At 34.2% G+C, this 25,837-nt stretch overlaps 1 protein-coding gene across 6 annotated transcripts in view; it reads right to left on the reverse strand.

Moving 5' to 3' along the window:
• The window catches only part of SLIT2 (slit guidance ligand 2), a 382,557-nt gene that overhangs the window by 94,845 nt on the left and 261,875 nt on the right, over positions 1-25,837 (reverse strand). For all 6 annotated transcript variants that reach the window (XM_027103256.1, XM_027103257.1, XM_027103259.1 and 3 more), the window contains 2 exons: positions 8,053-8,124; positions 7,484-7,555 (listed from right to left, as the gene is read on the reverse strand). In XM_027103256.1, coding sequence (XP_026959057.1) covers positions 7,484-7,555; positions 8,053-8,124 — 144 coding nt within the window. The remainder of the gene's footprint in view (positions 1-7,483; positions 7,556-8,052; positions 8,125-25,837) is intronic.

Below are 25,837 nucleotides of genomic sequence, written 5' to 3' on the forward strand. Positions count from 1 at the left end.
TCTACACACACACACACACACACACGCACACACAGTTCATATGTAATGAGAGCACACAGTATATAACAAAGGAGAACAGCAAATGTGGAACCTACTGTTCTTTAAAGGGATGAGGTTTAGGATTATCATAATGGAAAACAGTGAAAGGAATCCACATAAGTGTAAAATTTTCGTTTTAAACATATAATGTATATGCATAAGAAATGTAAGATTTGTGAAGACAGTGATCATTAATATTGATACAGGAGAATTTTTAAAATGTATGTTCCCCAAAGAAATATGAATAGGAATGTATTGTCATGTCCCTACCTCTGATTAGCCACTAAGTGTAGCCACAAAGTGCAGGGACCGTGACTTAATTACTTCAGCATACCTGGTGCCTAGGTTTTGACACACAGTGATGTTCTAACATTGGATTGATGAGTGAATATTGTTTGAAGAGTAAAATGAGTAATAAATTAGCACAGGAACAAATTAAGGAATAAATTAATGTATTCACAGAAAGGGTGAAATGAGGGGATTTCAACAGCAAATAAATGAAAATGATTGACTCATCATGTTGGCTATTGACCACAGATCTGCAATGATGCCCCTCTATTCTCAGGCCTCAAAAGCGGAGGACCACAATTATGTGTAGGAAAGGACAGAAATTATATTTTTAGAGGAACAATTTGACAACATGTATCAAGAGTCATAAAGATGTTTATATAAATTTTAACTTAGTAGTTTCTCTCAAGAGTTTAAGAAAAAAATCGGAGACAAACACAATATTTTATCTGTCAAATGTTGTTCATGGAATAATTTATAACAGTGAAAAATTAAATACAAATAAAGTGTATCCAAGTTCCAAAGAAGGGGATTGGCTAAATATATATTTCACATTGATAAAAATCATGTTCTGAAGAATATTTAGTGAAATGAAAGTATTCATGATACAACACTAAGTTTAAAAGAGCATAGTACAAAAGAATATATTATAGTATAATTTTAACTTTGTTTAGAAGAATATATACATATATACATAGAAAAAAAAGTGGAAAATCTCTAGATGGTAAGTGACTTACTGTCCAGAGGTCATTTGAATTTGAATCTATATATACTGTCTTTATTTTTAAAATATTCTCTAGGATGGGCATAAATTACTTTAAAAAGTCAGAAGTATTCTTTTGGAAGAGAAATAAACGATGTCATAAAATGTGGAGGAGGGTGGGAGGGAGGGAGACGCAAGAGGGAAGAGATATGGGAACATATGTATATGTATAACTGATTCACTTTGTTATAAAGCAGAAACTAACACACCATTGTAAAGCAATTATACTCCAATAAAGATGTAAAAAAAAAATGTGGAGGAAAAAGCCAAAATGAGAATCAAAATAATTAATATGTTTGGCAGCTGTACATGATTTCTGTTTGAAAAGGAGGAAAATAATGCAAGAGAGATGAATCAGAGTGAGGAAAAAGCTATTGCCTTTTAAGATGTCAGTGAGACGTGGGATATATTACAAAATATGAAGAAAATTCTTAAGGGAACAAATAAAGCTGCGTGCTATGCTGTACAATGTGACATTTCATTTGTATAGATTCCAGTGGTATAGTTATACAGTATAACATAAAAATTCATTTGTGTAGAATATAGATCTTTTTAAAAACTTAACACAATTAGAGAAGAAACAATTTTAAAAATACAAGAACAAAAGAGAGAATTCTACATTGTCAGGCTCAAGGAGGTAAGGGCGTTAAGAAAGGGTAGAGCAATAATAATATATATCTTAAGGTCAAGAATAAGAGAACAGAGGGCTTTAGGGAACAAATGATCAGATCAAGGTGGCACCAGTTCGGGATATTCAACAGAATATCATTCAAGTAATGCACTCAGCAATAGGTATCGTACACTCATTATGTGCCAGGAACTTTGCCAGGTTCTAGGCTTCGTGCCCAATTAAACTGAATCCAGCTGTTACTTGTTCAATGTTCACCATTGGCCCGTGTGCCAGCCGCTGATACAACTGAGATGAATAAAAGGTATGGCTTCGAAGAGACACCCAAAAGGGCTATTTTGAATATTGAAGGAGTTTCACATTTTGAACCCATCGAGATCTAAAAAGGAAACAGGATGTGTAAGAACTGTGGGGAACCCACATTAGAATCAAAGGGTGAGTAATTTAGTAGGTTGTTCACTTGGGTCTTTTGTTTCAAAGGTTGGTTCAAATAGCACAAAAGGAGGACTAGCTAGACAGTGTGACATACTTACACTGTGAACATTTTCTTTTCCAACAAATCATTCTGTTTTCTTTAAGATCATGATAAGAAAATAGATGTTTACTATTAATGAGACAATTTGGGTACAGGGGAGAAAAAGATGAAAATCACAAAAGGATGTAGGAAATCTGTAAGTGTAGGTATAATTGGGTATATGGACTATCATAAAAATATTATAATAAATACTTGATATGATGGGGATGAGATTTCTCTACAAAACGGTATAGCAATACTAGGGCTGAATAGTTTTTTTACACACAGTGAGATCGAAATGGTAGGAAGGAAAAAGGGATTTAAAAATATCAAAAGTCCAAAGACCAGGACAGAACAATTGGATGGCAGCCAAGAAAACAGGGCCAAAGTCTATAAAAATGAGGGAAAGGAGTATCATCACATAAAGATACAAACTGCAAGAGGGTCAATGAGAATCTTGCTACACTCATAAGAGGGAAGGAAAATTTTTAAAAATCAAGATAAAAATAATTCAGGTGAAAAGAAAATAAATACATGAGTAATACGCACAATTTCCAAATACCAAGAATGACAAATTGGGTAGCTTTTCTACAGTTTTCTTATACATGGCTTATATTTGCCATTCTATATACAGTACAGTTATGCTGATAGAGAATTTTTTATAGTCGTTTGAAACAACAGGGAAATCTTATGGCAGCTTTTGTACCTGCTACAAGAAGGGAGGCTAAGAATACTAAACCGAGTTTCACTCTGGTGTTTCAATACTGGGACAGTAAGATACAGCAACCACTGCTGGCCAGTCTTTGACTTCTCCTGCCCTTGCTGAAAGCAGAAGACAGAACTCCTACTAAAGAGAAAAAATGTCCAAAATAGAAACCTACATGATGGCTATCATGAAAAAGGTGCAATGGGCAGACTTACTATCCAAATAAATGTTAAAGAGCTATACTTACTTATAAATGAAAAACCACATGTACTTGAGAATTAAAACACTAAGCAAATTTAAAGAGAGTACAGTAAAGAGAAAGCAGAGGTCGCTACATTTTCAATGAAAACCAGTGGTAAATGCAAGGTACTGTGCTGGACAGTTAACATCAGTCCTAGAAAAGCCTGTAGGAAATGCAAATACAGCAATCAAGCCTTACACTATAGACCCCTGTGGAATTTGTGAGCTGGTTAGTGAAGAGAGGAAATAAGAATTAGTGAACTACAATAGTTTGTAAAAGGTTAATGAAAAAGTAAGAAGAGGGGAAAATCATATTCTGAGGATCTTGGGCATAAAAATTCCCTGGGATAATTAAAATCCAAAATCATACACATTGATAAGTATCAGGAGAAGAATTTGCCATGGTCTTATTGTAATATCTCTTGAAAGTTTACTCTGTGTTTTTAACAAAGCCAGGAGAGGAATAATCTCATCCCCATCTTAGAGATGAGATAACTGAAGAACAGAGAAAATAGTAACTAGCTCTGTGTACCAGTGAGTTAGAGCCAGTATTCGAATACAAGCCATCCAGCATTCTAAAGGAGATATGCTTAGCCACTATGCTGCACTGCTATAACGCTTAATATTAAGTTATTTTGTTAATATAAATATATATAATTATAATATAATATAAATCCAACCAGTAAATGAAAAATAAAAAATGTTTAGAGGCAATGCTAAATGTACTTGTATGCCAAGTTCTTAAGAAATGATTATTAAATATTATAGAAATTTTGTTGATGTCACAGTGAAAGTAATAAAAAGCCCTGAGGATAAAATGATTTCATAGATGCATGTATTTTGAATGATATTTTGTTAATAATACGTAATACATTGTTATATAATAAAATATGTTAATATATAATAGTGGTATATAATATATATAATAGTGATATATAATAATATGTAACAAAATAAATGTTAATAAAAATAAATAAATGTTAATGAATTTAATAGGAGGGACCTTAAAAAACACTCAACAGATGAAATCCAGTTTTCTCTAAGATATACTATTTTGGTAATTGAATAAAAAATCAATTTATTAAATAAAATGCATTAGAGGTATTTGGCAACATACCACCTTTAAATATTTCACTTCTTTAGCAAATGTAGTGATTAAATTAAGCTGGCTATGTAATTGAGTACAGCTGCAGTAAGACATATAAAAGCAACTTGTACAAGTAAACACTTCATTTAAAGAAAGAAATGTGGCCTATTTGCATCCCTCTTGCAGTTAATCTACATACACCTAAGTCACTTCACCCCTTTCTGGAAGACTTAAACTCCTGGCTCACTATTTCAGTCTCCAACATGACTCTTTTCCAGCAACCTGTCTTTCACCATATTTATCCCTCTATCCTCGTGGCTGTACCCGAGACCTTGCCATTACCAACAACTGCAACCTTTTCATTATTTTAATTTCAAGCATCTGCTCCCCTCAAGTCATACTGACTTTTTCTTGCTCTGTCTTGAAACACTCCGCACACTCCTACCTCAGAGCCTCAGTATTTAGCTGTTCCCTCTGTTTTTTTAATTATTTTATTTTATTTTATTTATTTATTTATTTATGGCTGCGTTGGGTCTTCGTTGCTGCATGAGGGGCTTTCTCTAGCTGCGGCGAGCTGGGGCTACTCTTCGTCGCGGTGCACGGGCTTCTCATTGCAGTGGCTTCTCTTGTTGCAGAGCACAGGCTCTAGGCGCACGGGCTTCAGTAGTTGTGGCATGTGGGCTCAGCAGTTGTGGCTCGCGGGCTCTAGAGCACAGGCTCAGTAGTTGTGGTGCACAGGCTTAGTTGCTCCACGGCATGTGGGATCTTCCCGTACCAGGGCTTGAACCCGGGTCCCCTGCATTGGCAGGCGGATTCTCAACCACTGCTTCACCAGGGAAGCCCTGTTCCCTCTGTCTTGAATGCTCTTTCTCCATATCTCTGCAGAGCTCACTCCTACAATCCCAATCTTCAGATCTTTGCCCAATATCACTTTCCTGGGGGGCCTTTGTTAATTGTTCTATTTAAAATTTTAGCTCTCCCCTCCTCTAGCATTCCTTATCCCCTTTCCTTTCTTAGTTTTCCTTCACAGCACCTGTATCATCAGATATACTATATTTTCTGTCCATAGTTTACTTTATCATTGGTCACCTCCATGAGGGAGGGATTTTGGTGTTTCGTTCACTCACGTGGGGACTAGTACACAAGAGGGGCCCAAATACATTTCTGTTGAATTTATGATTGTGTTTAAATGAAGAAAAGGGTGATTGCAAATCCGGGTAGTTATATATTTTATGGAGGGGGTAAATAATTTAATCTTTGGAAGGCCAATTCAGAACATGAACACAAAGAGGAAAATGATATTAGTTATAATATATGGACTTTCTCTGTGATATCACAGCTATTTGATTTTCTCCTAGCTTTTCTGCTCTATAATGTTATAAGGCATTATGTGGGTATTCCACTTCTGGAAAAAGGTTCCTACTTTTCCATGTACTGCTATGATTTGAACTAGAAATTCCTCAGTGACTTAGCGTCCTGACTGAAATGCAGTTCTACAAGGAAAGATAATGCTTTTCTATAGCTTTCCAAAAGAACTATGTACATGAGAGCTATGATCTTGAAGACTAAGATCCCAATTCAGCAAACAAGTTCTTTTACATGTGTTGTCATTTCTTTTCCAATTTGCCGTTAGTTTATTATATATGTAGATTAGTACATAAGTTATAATCATTAATTATAATAAATATATATTTAATAAATATAATGTAATTTACTGTGATGAATGATTAACAAAATTAAAATGATTACTCTTTTATTTAACTTGTTATTTCTTTTTACCATTTAATTCTCACAACCACAAGTGTCAACATCATTAAGGCAGTAGAACTTAACAGTAAACTCTGCAAGCAAGCAGATATAAATCAGAATTCTCCATCCATTTCTCTCTTTTTTTGACATTTAATGGTTATCTTTGAGGCACAGATACTTGAAGGACCAAGACTTTGTACACTGACTTGACTTTTGTTCTGTCCTTTTGTATGGCTGGGAGGTTGGCTCTGTTTACTTTGGATAGTATTACTGTCCAGGATGGTATGTACTTTACGGACAATTTGGGTGATTTAATAGAGTTTTGCATTGCGCTTTGCGATTTTAGAATCTGGCAGCCCACCCTGAGAACAGTGCATGACTGTACTTTACACTTTCTGCCAATAGTTGTTTCCCTGGTCTTGGACTTCATCTATTAAAATAAAAATCCAAAACAAAAACCAAACAGAAATGAACCTAGGCAGACACTGCAGGTGAAGTGATAGTTTTCCATTTTTTTCTTCAAAGAAAACTGCAGTTTTCTGCGCAGACCAGCATAGCAACTTGAACATCCATGTGCCCAGAAGAGCTGGTCCATCTCCTCCCCTTGGTATGAGTGTAAACTGTTATATAAACCAAAGGTGTTTATCTGAGTATCACACATGTGTATCCTGAAATTCTCACTGGCTACCATTGACTTCTGAAGTTTCTAAGTGCCCTGCAGTAATTTACAACAATAAGAACCCTTCTCTAAGCATCACCCCTTAAAAAAATACCAGATTTCATTTCCAAACTTTAAAATTAAAATTTGAAATAAAAGCTAACTCTACTCGGTGGACTTCTGAAGATTTTGTACAAGTTTGAAGGAATAATGGCCTTTATAAATTCACTTCAGAACCACTTTAATTTACATAGCTATCTCCCTGGAAGTCCTTTTGACATTAAAAAGCTCTCATACCTTCTTATCTTTGCTCTTTGAGAGATTAAAGCTGGTCTGTCAGGGAAGTCTTTAGGTGATGAAGCAGGGGTTGGGGGGCCCTCTCAATGGTCGTCTTCTACTGTTCTCTGCAAGACTTCGCCCAACATCATTCTAAAGGGGACTGTAATTGTCCCCAGAGACAGCGGCTATGGGCTTAAGGATTATCAACACAACACTGACCAGAGCACCCCAAAATAAACATTTTCCCTTTACTTCAGAAAGAAAACATTGTCAAAAAAGGGGCTCATACTCTTGCTCTCTAAACAGCAGAACTGTCAAACCTTAAAATATATACCCCTAAAAATTGGCTAATTTTAGTGGCAGGTAGCAGTTCTCCATAAAAATGATGAAATTCACTAAAGATTCATACTAATTATTATTAATAATTCATAATAAAAAACTGTAAGAGTATATCCCTTAAATCCAAATTTAAAACTAGAGCCACTATTCCTTGTGCATGCTGCTTTCCTTCAGTGATGTGGTCAATACTTACAGTGAATTCAGAGAGCGTAGTCCTTGGAAAGCATCTGGTGCTAGCTCAGAGATCTGATTATTGCTCAGGTCGCTAAGATTAAAAATAGGTTAGGTTAAACTAAATAGAATATCAGTGAGATTTACTGCAGGAGAAAGCTATTTATTGCCTTTGCATGTCAGTTTTGCACCTATCAATACATATATAAAATTTGCAACATGAAACGTCTGAAGCATCCTAAATTTAAAAAAAAATCACACTTTTAAATCAATTATTGGCTATTTTCCTAAATTATTATTAAAGATGGCATGTGTTATTTTTGAAAATAGAATATTTAAGAATTTGATTGCATAATATATTGACCACGTACATTCACACTAGTGTGAATTAATATGCTAAATTACAGAGAACTTTAAAAATTAATAGTTTAGCTTTTAACATTACAATATTATAGAACTAGCAACAGATAGTCACATCATTTAATATTTAATCTGTCGAGTACTTATTCATACTTAAATGGATGTCTTCACATGGTCATGACTTGTATAATTTTTAAAAATTACACTGATTTCAGAATATTATTCACTCACATTCTTCTAAGCTTTTTATATGGTGAGAAAGCTCCAGGAGGAATGACCTTGATTGAGTTCTGTTCCAAACGTCTGCAATGAAAAAAAAATTAAGTTTTAAATAGAAATGTGAGCTCCCAGATATGTTTAATTCAAGCCATGTCAAGAAGCAAAGGTGATATGCTTTATAAGTGATATTTTCTTTTTTTTCTCAAAAAAGACTACTAAAATTAATTGTGCTCTGCCCTAAATGTGGTACAAGATTGGGAATAAAAACAAAGCAACTCTAAAAACAATAAAAATAATCTGATTTTTTAGGCATTACAAGTTCATTAATATTTAAGTCTGGAGTTTGTATAAAAGAAAGAACACCTGTAAGAAGCTAAGTTGGGAGTACGTTTTGCTAACTTCAATATCAGGAAGAAATATGTTGTAACATTGAAAAGATGTAGAACATGTTTTACAGATAACTATAACTCTTCCACAAAAGACATTATGGTTGAATACTAAATTTTATAAACCATTTCCTCTACAGAAAGCATATTATAGCTTGAAAGAATTGTTATATGCAGAAAATTAATTTTGAAGCTTCTTCTGAGGCAAAAATCCTACATTCTAAATTTATAAGTGCTACAGATATTTTCAGTAAAACTGTCTGGACTCTGTCAAACCATTATGTGAATATTTCATGTGAAAACCACTGCAGCAAAGTGCATTTAAACACAACTGCCGTGGTTTTATGATGCACTAAAATCTGAGAGGTGAAAATAACCCTCTAACATTATCTATTCCATGGTTCTGCTATCAAAGAAAGACAAGATTTTACCCATCTAGTTATGAAAGACACAAAACAGTATATTTCACAGGGTGTTTTGGTAAATATTTTAGTCCATCAAAAAATGTTGTCTCTCAGCCTCATTTCTACCCATATAAATATGCTAATACACATTTCCCATCCCTTCTCCTCGCTTCTGCTCTGTATCCCAGAGAGCTGACTCCTGTGAACCATTTAGTCCAGGCTCAGTTGCTAACTGGCTTTTGTGAGACTTCATCAGTGAGAGGCACTGGTGGGAGACCCAAGGGGGGATGAAGGGAGAAGCCAGGGTATTCTCTCCTTTTCTGCCTCAGGATATGTCCTCAGCAGTGGTCTCATCTCTTCCTTAATTTTAGCTCCTGCTAAGGGCCAGATCCTAACATTGTATATCATCAACTTCTTAGTTCTCTGTAGCCCTGGGGGTGGAAGCAGCTTTCTAATCTGTTTCACTTTCTAGAGCTGTTTAACTCATTTGTCATATTAAATCCCTCTGTTGAAATACCTGGCATGAGCTCCATTTTCTTGCCCAAATTAAAAATATATATATAAAAAATACACATATATGTATATACATTTATATTGGTATATTTATGTATAAATATTATATATATAGAGAGGCCATATATAGGCTATATATGTGTCATATACAGTGATTCATTTTTATTGAATGTTGGCAATACTTTGACATTATATGTATTACAAGCATTTAATGGACATCAGATCAACATAAATAGAATATCACTAGGAGGTAAAGTCAAATTGCTTAAATTACGGTCTTTTCTGATTCAAAGGCCTTATATTACAATATCATGTTTTCTTCAACAGTCTCAGTGTTCACCCTCTGACCTCCTTGTCTCTAAAGGTAATGGGTTTCCCCAGTCTTCACTGCTCTTGAACTCACTGTAGCATATGATATTGTGAACAATCCTTCCTCCCTTGGATGTGACTCTATATGTTCCTGATTCTCGCTCTGCTTTTCTCTTTCTATTTATGGCTTCATTTTCTAGTCCTCCAAATTGAGTTATTCCCCAAGTTTCTGTACCTTGCTCTCTCACAAAAAGGTAAAATCTTTTCTGTAACTTGCAATATTAGTCCAGAAAGCAGAAGTTATTTTGTTCACATTAAAGAAAAACTTAAACTTAAGCTATTTACGAAATATGTTAAGGAAGCAAATTAAAATCACTCATATTACAGTACTCAGATCCGTGAATCTTACTTTAGTTTTTCTGCACGCATATTTACTTTATATAATTAAAATCTTACTGTACAGAGAATTTTGACTTGACTCCTTTACACTCAACATCATATCATCCATGTTTTCCTATATCATTAAAATTTTTGGAAGACATTATTTTTAATGTTTTCATGACAACTCAATTGTCAAAATGTGCCGTATTTCCTTAATCATTCCTTATTGTTAGCCGTTGAAGTTAATAATTTCACATCAATATTAATAATATTGTTTAGTTATTTTAAGATGACTAGAGCACAGCCTCCTTTTGAAGCTTTCCTTTACTTTCTTAGGTATGGTTAATTGTATATTTCTCTCTGCTCAAGGGCATTTTCTTCTAAACTCCTCTGCTCTTATCTGACTTCATTCTATTTATTTTTCACATATCCTTCCTCCACCGGATTGTTGGCCCCTAAGGGGCAGATTTACCCTAGAAGACAAGAAATAAATCTCATGAAGCAAATATGAATTTCCTTCATATGGATTATTTATCTAGGTCTTAAGAAAGGGTTACTTTTTTCAAAAGCTCTAAGTATAGCAAAGGATATTTTAATCATTTCACTGTTACATTATTGATTAGAACATTATAAATTAATGGTTTAGAGACACACTTTTTTTGCTGTGATCCATTCTTGTAGTTGGATTTTAAGAAGTTTAAAATGTAATCGACGAAAATATAGTAAAAACAAGCTATAGATGGAATACTCTTGATTAAAGGACTTTCTTCAAATCCAGGTCAATGAAACATCATTTCATTTTGTTAAAGACTTTCTCAAAATAATATAATGCGATATGAGAAAAAATAAAAATTCTTAGTGTCTAGCAGGTTTCTTTCAACAGTCATGCAAAACTAGATCATACAATTACTTTTTGTAAATATAATTTCAGTTTCTTGAAAATAAGGAATCAGCAATTATTCATTCATTCATTCAATCTGCAAATATTTAATGCCGGCCCTGTGCAACATATTGTATTACATAATTGGAATTCAATGGTGATCAAAAGCAGATATGTTTATACCCTCATGGACGTTTTATTGATAAAGTGTCCAGTTTTACAGTTACATTTCCAACTAATTTGTTCAATATAAGTTTTTTTAAAAATGAGATATTCAGTACTGAGACTTCTGAAATGTCAATAACATTAACTTACAAATGTGGTCAAACTAATTCCATCGCTTAATATAATTAAAAAACTTCTTTAGAAATTTTAAAATTCATTTATTATTTTAAAGTCTCAGAACCTAGAATACTTATAATGATCACTAATTGTTCTAATGGCTTTTAAATATATATATATATATATATTTTTTATGGTACGCGGGCCTCCCACTGTTGTGGCCTCTCCCATTGCGGAGCACAGGCTCCGGATGCGCAGGCTCAGCGGCCATGGCTCACGGGTCTAGCCGCTCCGCGGCATGTGGGATCTTCCCGGACCGGGGCACGAACCTGTGTCCCCTAGCATTGGCAGGCGGACTCTCAACCACTGCGCCACCAGGGAAGCCCTTAAATATATTTTATTGTAACTTAGTTTGTGCTAAATCTGCAGTTAATTTCATTGATAACTACTCCTGCTAAAGCAAACAAAGCAAAAAGATATAAGTGGGCCATCTATTTTTTTAGAAAATGCATGTTCAAAAAGTTACAAAACAAAGAGAATTCATGATGAAAACATATTTAATTTTATATGCAAAAATAACAAACATAATATAGCAATACTGCAGGTATTATTCCTTATTGCAATGTCCCATGACTTAATCTACATATGGCAAACCATATCATTTACAACATATGCAACAGAAAGCTGAACAATGACATGTACAATGGATTTGCTTGCTTTTCTTTATTTATCTATTTACTTCCAACCTTGTTCCAAAAAAAGAATATTTCAAACGAAGCTTATATGGTTATTTACATTGACTCAGCAGCTAATTGGTTTTTATGGCACTGTCTAGCAGTCCATTAAGGCACAACATAATTGCCTCCTTTATTCACAGAGACAGATTCTCATGCAGGGAAATATTCTACCACTGATAGATGTCAAACCATAAGTTTTAAAACGTTTAAAAATGTCCATTTTCTTGTTTTCAGTGGACAAACAATAAACTAATGTGTACTTCCTGTAAACTTCTAGGTCTCTAGGATAAATAATTTCTGTGTTTCATTACAAGAACCTCATAATGTATTTGACAAACTACAAACAACACACATCACAAATGTTGCCCTTCCTCCTAAAACAAGAGAGGGGACTAGTAAAACCAGATTATAAAAAATACGGAGGAAAAATATTAGAGTTTTCAGGTGAAGGTTAAAAAAAAAGGAAGGGTAAGCTGGGACAAAGTGAGAGAGTAGCATTGACATATATACACTACCAAATGTAAAATAGATAGCAAATGGGAAGCAGCTGCATAGCACAGGGAGATCAGCTCGGTGCTTTGTGACCACCTAGAGGGGTGGGATAGGGAGGATGGGAGGGAGATGCAAGAGGGAGGGGATATGGGGATATATGTATACATATAGCTGATTCACTTTGTTATACAGCAGAAACTAACACACCATTGTAAAGCAATTATACTCCAATAAAGATGTTAAAAAAATTATATACCTAATAACACAGCTTCAAAATATAAGAAGCAAACATTGGAAAAAAGTATAAGAAACAGACATCCACAATCATAAAAAAAACAAAAACAAACAAACAAAAAATTCCAGGGTTACAAAAAGAGATAGTGTAATGGCTGAGATACATTTGCTTGCTGTAGATAAAATCCACCATAATTAAGAGCCTTCCAAATGCTAGCCCTTCATAAAAAAAAAAAAATTAATATTTTAAATTTCAAAGTAAAAATAGATTTAGAAAACTGAGTAAGAGAGGGAGAAAATTTTATAAACCCCATATGATAAAGGAAGACTTTTTCATATAAAAGGAGCCAGAACCTTTTTCTCCACGGAATGTATGTGAACAATTCCAAAACATTTCATCGCTGTATGTACGTATATCTCAAAGCAATCTGCTGCTACACTTCATCAAAACAAGAAGGAAACTTTAGTTAGAAGTTCAATTTTAGTTAGAAGACAGTTTTCTAACTGTTCCAATCAAAAAATTCACAAGTATGTTTAACCAATAAAAAGAACTTTTTCCTCCCACTCCCATATATCTTTTCCTCTTGTTCTCTACTGCTTTTTTTTAAAAGAAATATGTCTTCACACTTTTAGAGTTCCTAAAGAATGAATAGCTACCAATATACGTCACTTTTCTGGTGCCTATTTCAAAGATGGTAGAAAACGGGAAATTATCAGTAAATCTCTCTGCTGTAATACTGTGGACACTTAAAACCTGGAAATTATGTGCAGGTATAGCTGGGCTCTGTGGCATATAAATACTTTACCATGGTTATCAATTAGCAGATCTTACATCAGGAAAGTATACAACATACAGTGTAATTGGGTAGTTAAATATTCCAACTAGTTCTGAAGACATTTACACTATATTAAACAACATTAGTTTATTTTAAATGACACTTTCGACTCACTAAGCTTTCAATACTCAGGCATTCGTTTCAATATTTTTCAAATTAAATTATCTTGATAAACTATAAAAAATAACATCCACATGCCAAAGCTGAAATAGCTCTCCCAAGAGGTATTTATGTTTTGTATATGTATCAACATAAAGATAAAAAGTGGAGTTTAGTGATTAAAAGTATGAGCTTTATACAGACTTGGATTAAATTCAGAATCTGCCACTGATTAGCTCTGTGGACCTTCCAAAAGTTACTGTTTGTTTCTCTGTGTCTCAGTTTCTCTTTCTGAAAAATGAGAAAATAAAACCTACTATAAATGTTTTGGTAAAAATTATGAGATGTAAAGAAACATATATGGTACGTTTTTTCCTGCTCAAAAAATAGTGGAAAAAATTAAAATGAGGATATATATGTGTATACATGTAACATATAATATATGGCATTATATAATATAATGTCTATAGCATGTATTAGTCACACATATACACACAGATTATAGAAAGGAATAAATCTGACACATGACTTGATCTCTAATGTGAAATAAACATTTATGGTTCCAAAACACATTTTAAAACAAATTAGCAAAACAGTTTTGCAGATAACTCCCAACTGTCTATTAAACACATACACTCAAGCATCATTCACATACATGGAGGATGAAAAAAAAATACAAATGGTTGCTATTTCCATGATCAACATGATTAAAATAGAGCCCTTACTCTAATTTGAAAACTGAAAAACTCAAAAAAAGTTTTTACACCACCAGTAAAGTATGAGTTTGGATTGAGTGTTCCTGTAACATACAGCCCAGATGCTGATTATACATGGCAATAAAACTGACAGTTCTTTGCATTTTCCCCATCTGCTTTTAACGTAAATGGCAAAAACAGCTGCCAAAGAACAGAACAGATTTAATGGGGTGAAGGCTGGAGCTGCAGAATGACTTTAGTTTTTGAGTCATGGACTGCTGAGTGTAGCCAAATATTCTCATCATAGGTAACACCAGTCCTGCATTTGTAAAGGAGGAAGCAGCGATATTACTTTGACATCAGGGATCCTCTTGCCTATTACATAATAGTTCTAAAGTAAGTACTTTATATTTTTGGAATATTACTTCTAACTTGAGCAGTAAATGCATGCCATTGAAATCCTTCAGATGTCTCTACATAAAATGACCCAAGATTATCTTAGACTAGAATATTATTGCTGTTATGTAATTGCGATTTCCAGGACTTTTTAAGTTTAACAAATATTTTTAACAGCTGAGTGAATATTGGCCTCTAGAGAGACATACTTTGCATATAGCTAGCATTTTTGCCTTAAGACTCTGTCCATCCTAATTGATTATCAGCAATCCCTATGTTGGGATGACTTGTTCCTGAAAATTGTCCACTTCCTTTATCTTATTTTATTTCTTGTGATGTCATTCTGGGGACATTTCCCTCAGTGCAAATTCAATTGATGTTTTCATAATAAAAATAATTCTTTTTCCATTTGGTCTTTAAGCATTTAAAGCAAAACAAAAATGTGTGTGTGTGTGAGTTCCTATTGACCTCATATTTCAGGCAATGAACTTCTGAATGAGTGTTAAAATTTTTATGTATATATTTATATGGACACACTCAAATGCAAAAGAAGTACATTCAATACACAGAATCACATAATTTAGATTTAGAGGGAAAAATGGTCTAAGACACATGGCTCGCCGATTTCAGGGGCACAGAGTACAGATTCATAATGTCAGTAACACTCAGTTTTCATAATTTTTCTTTTGCAATCCAAGAAAGACAAATGCAAGTTTTGCTGCTTTGTTTTTCATTATAACTAAAACCTCTTGGACGCTTAATATGAGTTAGGCACTGAGCTAAGTCCCCCATTTGGTAATAATTTTAGTTTTAAAAACATTATGCAAATTACCTTTATACATCATTTGTTTAACAGTATTACTCAGTGAATAGATAGCAACTAGCCTTCTCCCCGATGCCTGTACTGAGTTATTGTCCAAGTCATCCGTCATTTTCCCCCTAAAGTTCAGATAACACTGTGATCACTAGTAGAATTTGAACCAAACAAATTTTCAACTTACTCTTTCTGGCTGATTTTACAACCATAAATCAATAACTTAATTCTTTAAAAAAGTGACAATTTCATTCACCTGAGAATGAATACTACTTTGTGCCCCAGCTGTTTTCATTTCTATGTTAAAGTCTACATAGGTCTTATTTACATCTGATGGGTCTCCATTTCTTTCCTGTAGAAGTTTTTAGTGACTCAACCACAACAGCGCTTGGGTCATTTCTTGGAATAACTTCTCACTAGTATCTGCTGCTAAGCCTGTCTTTATCATGCCTTATGTAACTGTTTGTATCACAAGTGGATTCTCTACTCCATGTTAGAGTGATTTTTCTAACTAACAAATCAAATCATACTACTACACTGCTCAAAATTTCCCCTTGTATCCTGTTAACATCAGGACAGTGATTCTTCAAGATTAGGCTTGTACTTTATGTTCTAACAACTAAAACTGTTTTAATTTCTCAAAGACACATGACTCTTTCACTTTTCTCAGGCTTTGCACATGCTCTTTCCACTGTCTAGAAAGCCCACAATTTCTCTGCCTTCAAAACACATCCTCATACCCCAAGATTCTTTTAGTCTCCCAGGGAAATCAAGATATTCCCTTCTCTGTGCATATGTATTTCTCCATGCATATGTATTTTATTAATTATCATATAGCTTTTAAAATTTCTGTGTGTGTAAAGCTTCAATTCTCTGCATTGTAAACATTTTGAAAGCTGGAACTGTGACCTCTCATCCATAATGCCTGATGCAGAGTAGGCACTCAAAAATATTTGTTGACTATGTAGTACATGAAAAAAATGTTACTTTTCCACATACCATTGTCTGCTGCAATAATGTTCCTCAGACTCCTTGGGATTTTTAAGAGAAGCCAGTTGGAGCATCTGCTTTGCCTTACCACTCTAGTCATTTTAAGATTTCTTTTTCACCAATTTATTTATAATTTTACCATACTTATTTTCACATCTTAACTAATATTACAAAAGTTTGATTCATTCTTCTATACGTTTCTCTTATGAAAGGCACTGTGGTTTCCTTCTGAAATGATCAAACAACAACAACAAAAGCATATAAAGAGTGTGTGTGTGTATACGTATATATAACATACACATTATACATATAAATTTTTGTGAAATTAGGTACAAATAAGAAAAATAATCAATATATTGAAAAGGCAACCAAGAGAATGGGAGAAAATATTTGCAAATCATATATCTGATAGAGGGTTAATAACCTAAATATGCAGAGAATTCATACAACTCAATAGCAAAAAAGCAAATAATCAAAATAATAAATGAAGAAAGGCACTAAATAGATATTTTCCCAAAGAAAACATACAAATCAAGAGTAGGTACATGAAGAGGTGCTCGACATCACTAATCATCGGAGAAATGCAAATGAAGAACACAATGAGATATCACACCAATCAGGATGGTTATTATCAAAAAGATAAGAGATAAATGCTGGCAAATATGTGGAGAAAAGGAACTCTTTATACACTGTTGGCAGGAATGTAAATTGGTACAACCATTATGGAAAACAGTATGTGGTTCCAATAAAACTGATATTGAACTACCATATGCTCTAGCAATCCCACTCCTGGGTTTATACCTGAAGGAATTGAAATCACTATCTTGAAGAGATATCTGAATCTCTGTGTTTACTGCAGCTTTATTCACAATAGTCAAGATATGGAAACAACCTAGATGTCCTACAACAGATGAATGGATAAAGAAATTGTGGTATATATACAATGGAATATTACACAGCCATAAAAGTAAGGAAATCCTGTCATTTGTGACAACATGGATAAACCTGGAAGGCATATGCTAAATGAAATAAGCCAAACAGGTAAATACAAATAATGTATGCTATCATTTACATGCAGAATTGAAAAAAAATCTGATTTCATAAAAACAGAATAGAATAGTGGTCGCAGAGGTTGGTGGCTGGGAAGATGAAGGTCAAAAGGTATAAATTTTTAGTTATAAGAAGAATAAGTTCTGAGGGTCAAATGTATGGCACAGTGACTACAGTTAATAATATATTTCAAATATTATATACTTGAAAATTGTGGAGAGTAGAACTTAAACATTCTTACCACACACAAAAAAAGAGTTAACTATTTGAGGTGATGAATGTGTTAATTATCTTGATCTTGGTAATCATTTCACAATGAGTAAGTATATCAAATCATCATGTTGGAGCCTTTAAATATATACAACTGTATTTGTCAATTATTCCTCAGTAAAATTGGAAAAAAGGAAGTAAATTGAGGGAAATAAGAGCAAATAATTTTCTTTTCATGAACCCACACTCTTAATAAAAATGAATTATCTTTACAAAGATGATTATCCTACTATTTCATTCAATAGGAATTAAAGATTGTTCAAGATATGCATATAAAATTGAGAATTTTGCCAAAATAAAGATGAAAATGCTCCAATGATTATTAGTGAACTCAATAATGGTCTATGGAACTACAGGTTTAGTTTAGTTTTAAATGTATTTTACCTAATTTATCTTATACTATTTTGCTGTGGAACTATCAAAATTGCTGTAGGGATTACACTAAGCACGGCTACTGATGACTAAGAATTAAGTGAGATGTTTGTTGTGAGGAAACTCAGTGGTGATCTTAGTTTGTATACTGAACAATGAATTGGCTTTCTACATTCTGTAAGAAGCTAAATTATTATGTCTTTTTCTAAGCTCCTAACTTAGGATGAGATCATGATGTGAAAACTTCAGAGATATTTTATCGATATTGTCTAAATAGTAAAGTCAAGGTAATTTACATGTGCTATAAAAATTAGTCAAACTGTTATATTTATTTTTAAAATTTATTTTCAAAATTTGGGCATAATTAAAAGAAAATGAACCAATTACACAGCATGACAGCTGTGCTATTAGCTGAGATATTCCTGAGTGCATGCTAAGTAGTCAAAAAGTCATGCTTGATGTCATGAGTACCTGGAACTTTCCTAATAAGCTAGTATAGAATAGGTTCTTTAACAACAAGTTGATCAAATCTAATTTACATATCCCTACCAACAGAAACTTTGAAATATGCAGATTCAAAATTTGGCAAGTATTATTTAATAGAAATAAGGATGCCCCTTTTGCAAGGGGCAAATGCAGAAATAGCATGCAAAAGGGTTAAACACAGGAAGAGTGCCTAAACAGAAATGGAGGACAAAGATGGATTTTTAAAATTATGTTCAGTATCATAAATGCAGTTTGTAATCAGAGCATTCAAGAATCATTCTCACTTTCATTTCTTTATAATTATGCATGCAAATGATCCAGAGTCAACAAAAGGGAAAAAAATGTACTCCTAACTTCATATCCAACCTCTAATACTGTGAATCTCTCTGAAATAGGCTTCTTTACTACTAGCAGAGTAAAAGCAGTCCAATAAATTTATACAACAAAGTGAGTTCCCTTTCCATTTTACCTATTTGAATAGTACATCCAAAACAAATACTATAACTTCTGAAAATTTGCAATACATCTTAGAAAACAGAGACAGCCCCCATAAGACCCGGCCTAAGAACTTTGTTACCATACTTTCCTTTCCCGAAATTTGAAAGCTTCCTTATCTCCTCTCAGACAAATAAAAGGAAGAATTGTATGGCTCCCAGCTTTGGAGCCCTGAAAAATGCAACCAAGATTAAAAGCAGTAAGACCTAAGAGTGAACAAGACATACTAAATTGTTCAACCTATGTTTTTACTAACTGTTCTCCGTGATTTATGGAATTTCTGTATAATGGTTTGGACAGGTGCTATGCCACAGAAAATCTATAACTGGATTGAAGAGAACTAAATGTCTACTTTACAGCAATCTATCACATCACATTCAAAGTATTACACCTCAAGACAAGATTTAAGAAATTAATTCTGAGGATTCGATATATAGAGAATCAATTTGCTATTAATGATTTTGTTGCCATGGGTCAGGCCTTGTACAGACTTGCCTAAGGCATTCCATGTGTATGAAAACAAGGTACCCAACCAACAGTGTTCAAAGCAGCCAAGTGCTGGAAAGATTCCAGGGCAGCAACAACTTCTTTCTTCTAAACCTAATTTTACCTGATATTACACATTCTATTCCCCCCCATCTATCTTCATTAGTCCATACTCCTTTGTCACATTTTCTTTTACTAGGAAGGATGGAGGCTTGGAGGCTCTCCTGAGTGTATGTCCCAGACCCCCCACCCCAGTACTGTTCTTCTCCCCGCCCACACTGTGCTAAGTTTTGGGACAAAAATGGTGAGGAAAAAAGACATGATCCTGCCCTCATTAAGCTTGCAGTCTAATAGGGTAGTTTGACATTAACCAGAATATCAAATTAAGCTGTGATAACTTCTATGTAGACAAAATCTAGGGAGATATGAAATTACTTAATAGACACTAGGAAAGAAGACAACAGTTGTAGATATAAAGTCATACGAAACAGTTCTTAGTTTTGTAAACATTCCTATACCTTCATGCCTTGTCTTTCTCTATGCTCCTTCTATGTTCCCTTCACATGTAAGTTTCTTAAAGTGTCCTGTTTTTCTGATATCTACCTCTCTTCATTTTTTTCAATCATCCCTTTTATAATATCCCAACAAGCTAAGCCATATCTATCTTTCTTTTGCAGCTGGATGGAGGATGGAAAACAGGCTTTGGAGTCAAATAAATCTAAGACTGAGGCCAGTTTAGTCACTTCATAATTGAAGAGTTGTTTTCTTACAAGATTTCTTAACTTTTTTGAGCCTGGTCTTTTTTTAAATAGCAAAATGAAGTTGTCAACTTTTGAGGGATTTGAGGTAAACGTCTATAGGCTTTGTTACAGAGAAAATGTGACCTTAGAGAAAGATGTCTAAGATGTCTGTAAAAAGATTGAATTAATTATTACATCTAAAGAAGGAGGGTACCTATTAGATACTGGCTTGGTCAACCTAGAGCAGAAAAAAGTTGCTCTCAGATGCATGTGGAGAGTAGAATCCAAGCCAGGACAGGAAGCAGGGAATTTAACAAAGGAATTTTTAGTTAGCCCATTTTAGCTCATTTCATTAAGCATTCTATTCATAACTTTTTTTCATTAAAATTTCTCTTATTGATTTTTATGCTTAAAAAGCATCATTTCATTTTTCTATGGGAAGAGAATGGACTGCTCCTTCAGATTTTTTTTTAAATCGTGCTTAATATAACTCCACCCTTTCAGAGATAAATCTGCTTTAAATGTTTAATTTTTACATTATCCATTCATTCAATAAATATTTATCTTATATTTATCAAGGGCCTACTATGTGCCAGGAACTAGATTTGTTGCTGGGTGTTCAGTGGTGATTAGAACAGAAGCAGTTCCTGTCTTCATAGAGCTGCTTTAGTAGTGAAGACAAACACACAACACAAATATATATTTATATATATATATATATATATATATATATATATATATATATATACATACATATACATATATGGATATATAGTTACAAAATGTAATAATTAAGTGCAGTCAAAATCAGATTCCTAGTCTGCAAATGGGAGGACAGATCCTGGACCATGGTAAAATCATCAGGATAATGAGGCCTCTTGGAGAGATAAAACCAACCTTTATCTAACACATGCCTCTGCATTAGTTTTCCTATTTTATTTAAATTGCACAAATACACCCATCAAAGGTCAATGAGAAGATCAAATGCTACAATATGTGCATAGTATCCAACACTGCAGGCATTAGATAAATGCTAGTCTCTTTTCTATTCCTTCTTCTCCAATTATTTCAATTCTGACTTTAAAGGAATAGTTCCCTTCTATATCTTAACAAATTTAAGCACATACCACAGTGTGAAGTTATAGCTGCAAGCACAAATCAGATAAAAGGAAAGGGTGAGGCAAGTTTTTCTATCCAGATTTACAGGCAGTTGATCACTGCTACATATCACACACACATACTTTCTTTTTGTCACAATATGAGATAGTTACAGGAATAAAGACACACTAGACAGTAGGAAGTCAACTCAACATTACTGAATGAAATGTCTGATAATTTTCAATAAAGAAATTCTATTAATAATTTACTGGTAAAATCCAATTTTAAAACATTATATGAAAAATATGAAGGGAGTTTATAATGTTCAGTTCATCATGTATTAAAAATATAGAATGTATAAAAATTTTTAAAGATGTTGCTAACTTTATTTCTACACTTTATGAATCTTACTGATTTTTTTTTTTTTTTTTGCGATATGCGGGCCTCTCACCGCTGTGGCCTCTCCTGTTGTAGAGCACAGGCTCCGGACGCGCAAGCCCAGAAGCCATGGCTCACGGGCCCAGCTGCTCCGCGGCATGTGGGATCCTCCCGGACCGGGGCACAAACCCATGTCCCCTGCATCGGCAGGCTGACTCTCAACCACTGCGCCACCAGGGAAGCCCCTTACTGATTCTTTAATAAAAAAGTAAAAGAGTAATAAAAGAAGTGAGTCACTAAGCTAGTAAGTTGTGCCACTATAATGAATGGTAATGGGTGTATTTTGTTGGAGTTGAAGATCAATATGATTTATTACCAGATGCTCTACTGATAAAGCTGATAATGTAATAATCAGAGAAGTAAAATTCACCTAGAGCTTCACATATGATTTCATCTCTACTTATGAATTTATTATAGCTTTGCCTGATGAACCACCACCTCAACACAGACAAACTCATTGGGACATATTAGTCAGTCTAACTTTTATGCTACTAAATTCCACCATCATACAGAATCTATAGAGCATACAAAATGTAAGAAAAGCTCTGTGACAAAAAATAAAACAGACTACATGAGATAAACCATTTGAAATGTTTCATATTCCTTTCAGTCTGTTATGTCTACAACTCACTCCTCTTTTGTCAACCAGCAACAGCATTTTTGTCTCCTTTTCTATCATCAGGATTTGATCAATCCCCTCCTGGGCCCAGAACAATCTTGCTTCCACATATATATTATCTAACTCTCACACTCTCATGTCTCTCTAAACCTATTCTTCCTCTCTGACTTTCTAATGACTGCAGGTTTCTGCACCTTAAAATAAACCCATCTGTCCTTTATCATTGCAATTGTCTTCTTTAAAAAATCCTTTCTCAGCTAAACTCTTCAAACTACTCCATGTCTGCTCTCTCCAATATTCATCACCTCTGACCTTTCTTAACACTCTGAAGAGCGGCTTACTTACCTATCACTCTATCTTGAATCCTTCAAGAACAATGTGCTGGTCAAATTGTAAGACCTGTTCTCAGATCTCCTCTTGGTTCATCGCCCGGAGTTATCTGACTCGGAGGATCATTTTTCCCAGAAGCTCCTTCCTCCCTTACCTATTGTGGCCCTCTGCTGTTTTTGTTTAGTTCCCTCGGGTTTCTCTTCTGTTTTTCTCCTTTCCATTGGCCATCTGATGGCGTTAATCATCTACTTGTTTTTTTTTTTTTTTTTAATAATATTAATTACTCCAAAATCTTTGCCTCAAATCCTGTCTTGTTCCAAATTATCATAGTCTGTATTATTTTAGTGTCTCTAAATATCTTACTGGAATTTCAGTATCTCACAAATTTTGCTCACCATCATCTTCCTTCCTAGTTTTGGTCCTGTTCCTCAGCTTCTTATATACAACGCCATAAACACCATCTCCCCAGCCCTCATACTTGAAATTTTGGCATCATTTTTGAGTCCTTTTTTTCATCTCATCAAAGGCAAAATCCTATTAATTCTGCTTCTGTATTGGCTATCATAGCTGCTTCCACATCACCATTCCTACTATTACTTACTAGCTCCTGCTCTCATGACATCTCCCCTCGACCAACATAATGGTATCCTAAGAAGCCTTAAGCCTGGTTTTCTCTCCTTTTGCCAAACCACTGGTGCACAGCTGTCAGATTAATTCTTCTTAGAGATTCAAACTCCTGTGTTCAAATGCATTCCAAAGAAAGATTTAGTATAACTCTCAAAGTCCTCCATGAATTAGCTCCAACCTACCTTTCCAACTTTGTTTCCTTAACTCTCTCAGGTACCAAATACCAATCAAATTGAGTTCCTGTGTGGCAGTATCTTGGATTTCCATTCTTATCGCCTATGCTGATAAGGTTCATTACTTCTGAAAGCTCTTTTCTCATCTTTGCAGTTCCATTCACTAATTATCCTTCAAGGCCTACCGCACACGTTACCTCCTACATGAAGGCTTGAGATCGAGGTATCATTCAATGAGTACTATCGTCTAAGCACATGAAGCTCTACATGTGTTAATTCTTTCACTACAAACTGACAACACTTAGTTCAGATGAGGAGATAATCCCATAGAGGATAAGTAACTTGCATACGGTCTCACAGCTAGTAAATGATAGGTAGACCTCGGGTTCTAACTAAAGCTTTCTGACTCTAGTTAGCCACTGTAACTTGTTCTCCACTTTACGCCCTCTGTAATAAATACCTTGAACTTACATTTAGGTCTTTAATCCATTTTGAGTTTATTTTTGTGTCTGGTGTTAAGGAGTGTTCTAATTTCATTCTTTACATGTAGCTGTCCAGTTCTCCCAGCACCACTTATTGAAGAGACTGTCTTTTCTCCATTGTATATTCTTGCTTTCTTTGTCACAGATTAGGAGACCATAGGTGCGTGGGTTTATCTCCAGGCTTTCTATCCTGTTCCATTGATTTATATTTCTGTTTTTGTGCCAGTACCATACTGTCTTGGTTACTGTAGCTTTGTAGTATAGTCTGAAGTCAGGGAGCCTGATTCCTCCAGCTCTGTTTTTCTTTCTCACGACTGCTTTGGCTATTTGGGGTCTTTTGTGTTTCCATAAAAATTGTAAAATTTTTTGTTCTAAGTCTGTAAAAACTGCCATTGGTAATTTGATAGGCAAAGCAGAAATAGAGTCACCGATGCAGAGAACAAACTTACAGTTACCAAGGGGGGAAAGGGGGATGGGATGAATTGGGAGATTGGGATTGACATATATACACTACTATGTATAACTAATGAGAACCTACAGTTTAGCACAGGGAACCCTACTCAATGATCTGTGGTGACCTAAATGGGAAGGAAATCTAAAAAAGAGTGGATATATGGATATGTATTACTGATTCACTTTGCTGTACAGCAGAAACTAACACCACATTGTAAAGCAGCTATACTCCAATAAAAATTAATGAAAAAAATAAAAACCTTGAACTTTATTTTTTCCTCTCTTACGACATGTATTACTTTGTACCTCATTTTATAGCTTTTAACTTGCATGTCACTTGATGGAGATCTGTGGAGAATTCATACTGCCTTTATGTAATAATAAGTGTTTACTTAATAAATGCTTGTGCCTGGAGAGATGGATATACTATTTCTCTGTGGGAACAGTTACTATGTCTTTCTACTATCTACTCCATCATATATTACATCTTCTAAGATGAGAGGCCTTATGTAATCTGTGGCTTTAGAATTAGATGGAGATGTCGTTTTTGAAGCATTATTTTCCATGATGCCTCAACATGCACCTCTTACTCTAATTAGACTCAACTGTGCAATCCCTAAAACAAAATGCTCACTGCCACCTCTGCCCTTTGTCCCCAATGTTTCTCTGTCGCAGAATGTCTCTTGCCTCTTTCCAAGCCATATATTGTTCTTCTTTCAAGGTTCAGCTAAAAAATACAAATGTCTTTTATGGCCAAGGTAGTGTTTCATCAATTAAAAATTTGATGAGAATAATATTATTATGTGCATACATATATTCTTTGTCTGTGTCAAGTATTGCATCTCTCTAAGTACCCTTTTAAGCACATATTAAATACTTTAAAATAATGTTAGTGGGTCTTATGAATTAAGATTATTCTCATATAAGATAAATTAGGGCAGTTAACAGTTGAAAAAAAATAATGAATAGTTCTTGAAAATAACTTAATTTTTTTGGTGCCTACTATGAAGGCCTATCTAAAGAAGTTGATCCTACTTTATTATTTCAGCCAAATATGTCCCAAAATATTTATTTAATTCAAATTTAGAATTAACTTCTAAAACAGTATATGGTAGGCTGGGTGGTTAAGAGGTGCTTTCTTAGTTAATAGATATTAAGGTAAAGATTTTTCCTAATGCTTACTTCCCAAGATGGTAAAAGTAGTCCTCTTTACATCTTATGTGACTTTGT

This window comes from Aethalodelphis obliquidens, unplaced genomic scaffold, assembly GCF_003676395.1.
Source record: "Aethalodelphis obliquidens isolate GAN/ISIS:26980383/991018 unplaced genomic scaffold, ASM367639v1 scaffold6, whole genome shotgun sequence".
In the NCBI taxonomy this organism is placed as follows: Eukaryota; Metazoa; Chordata; class Mammalia; order Artiodactyla; family Delphinidae; genus Aethalodelphis; species Aethalodelphis obliquidens.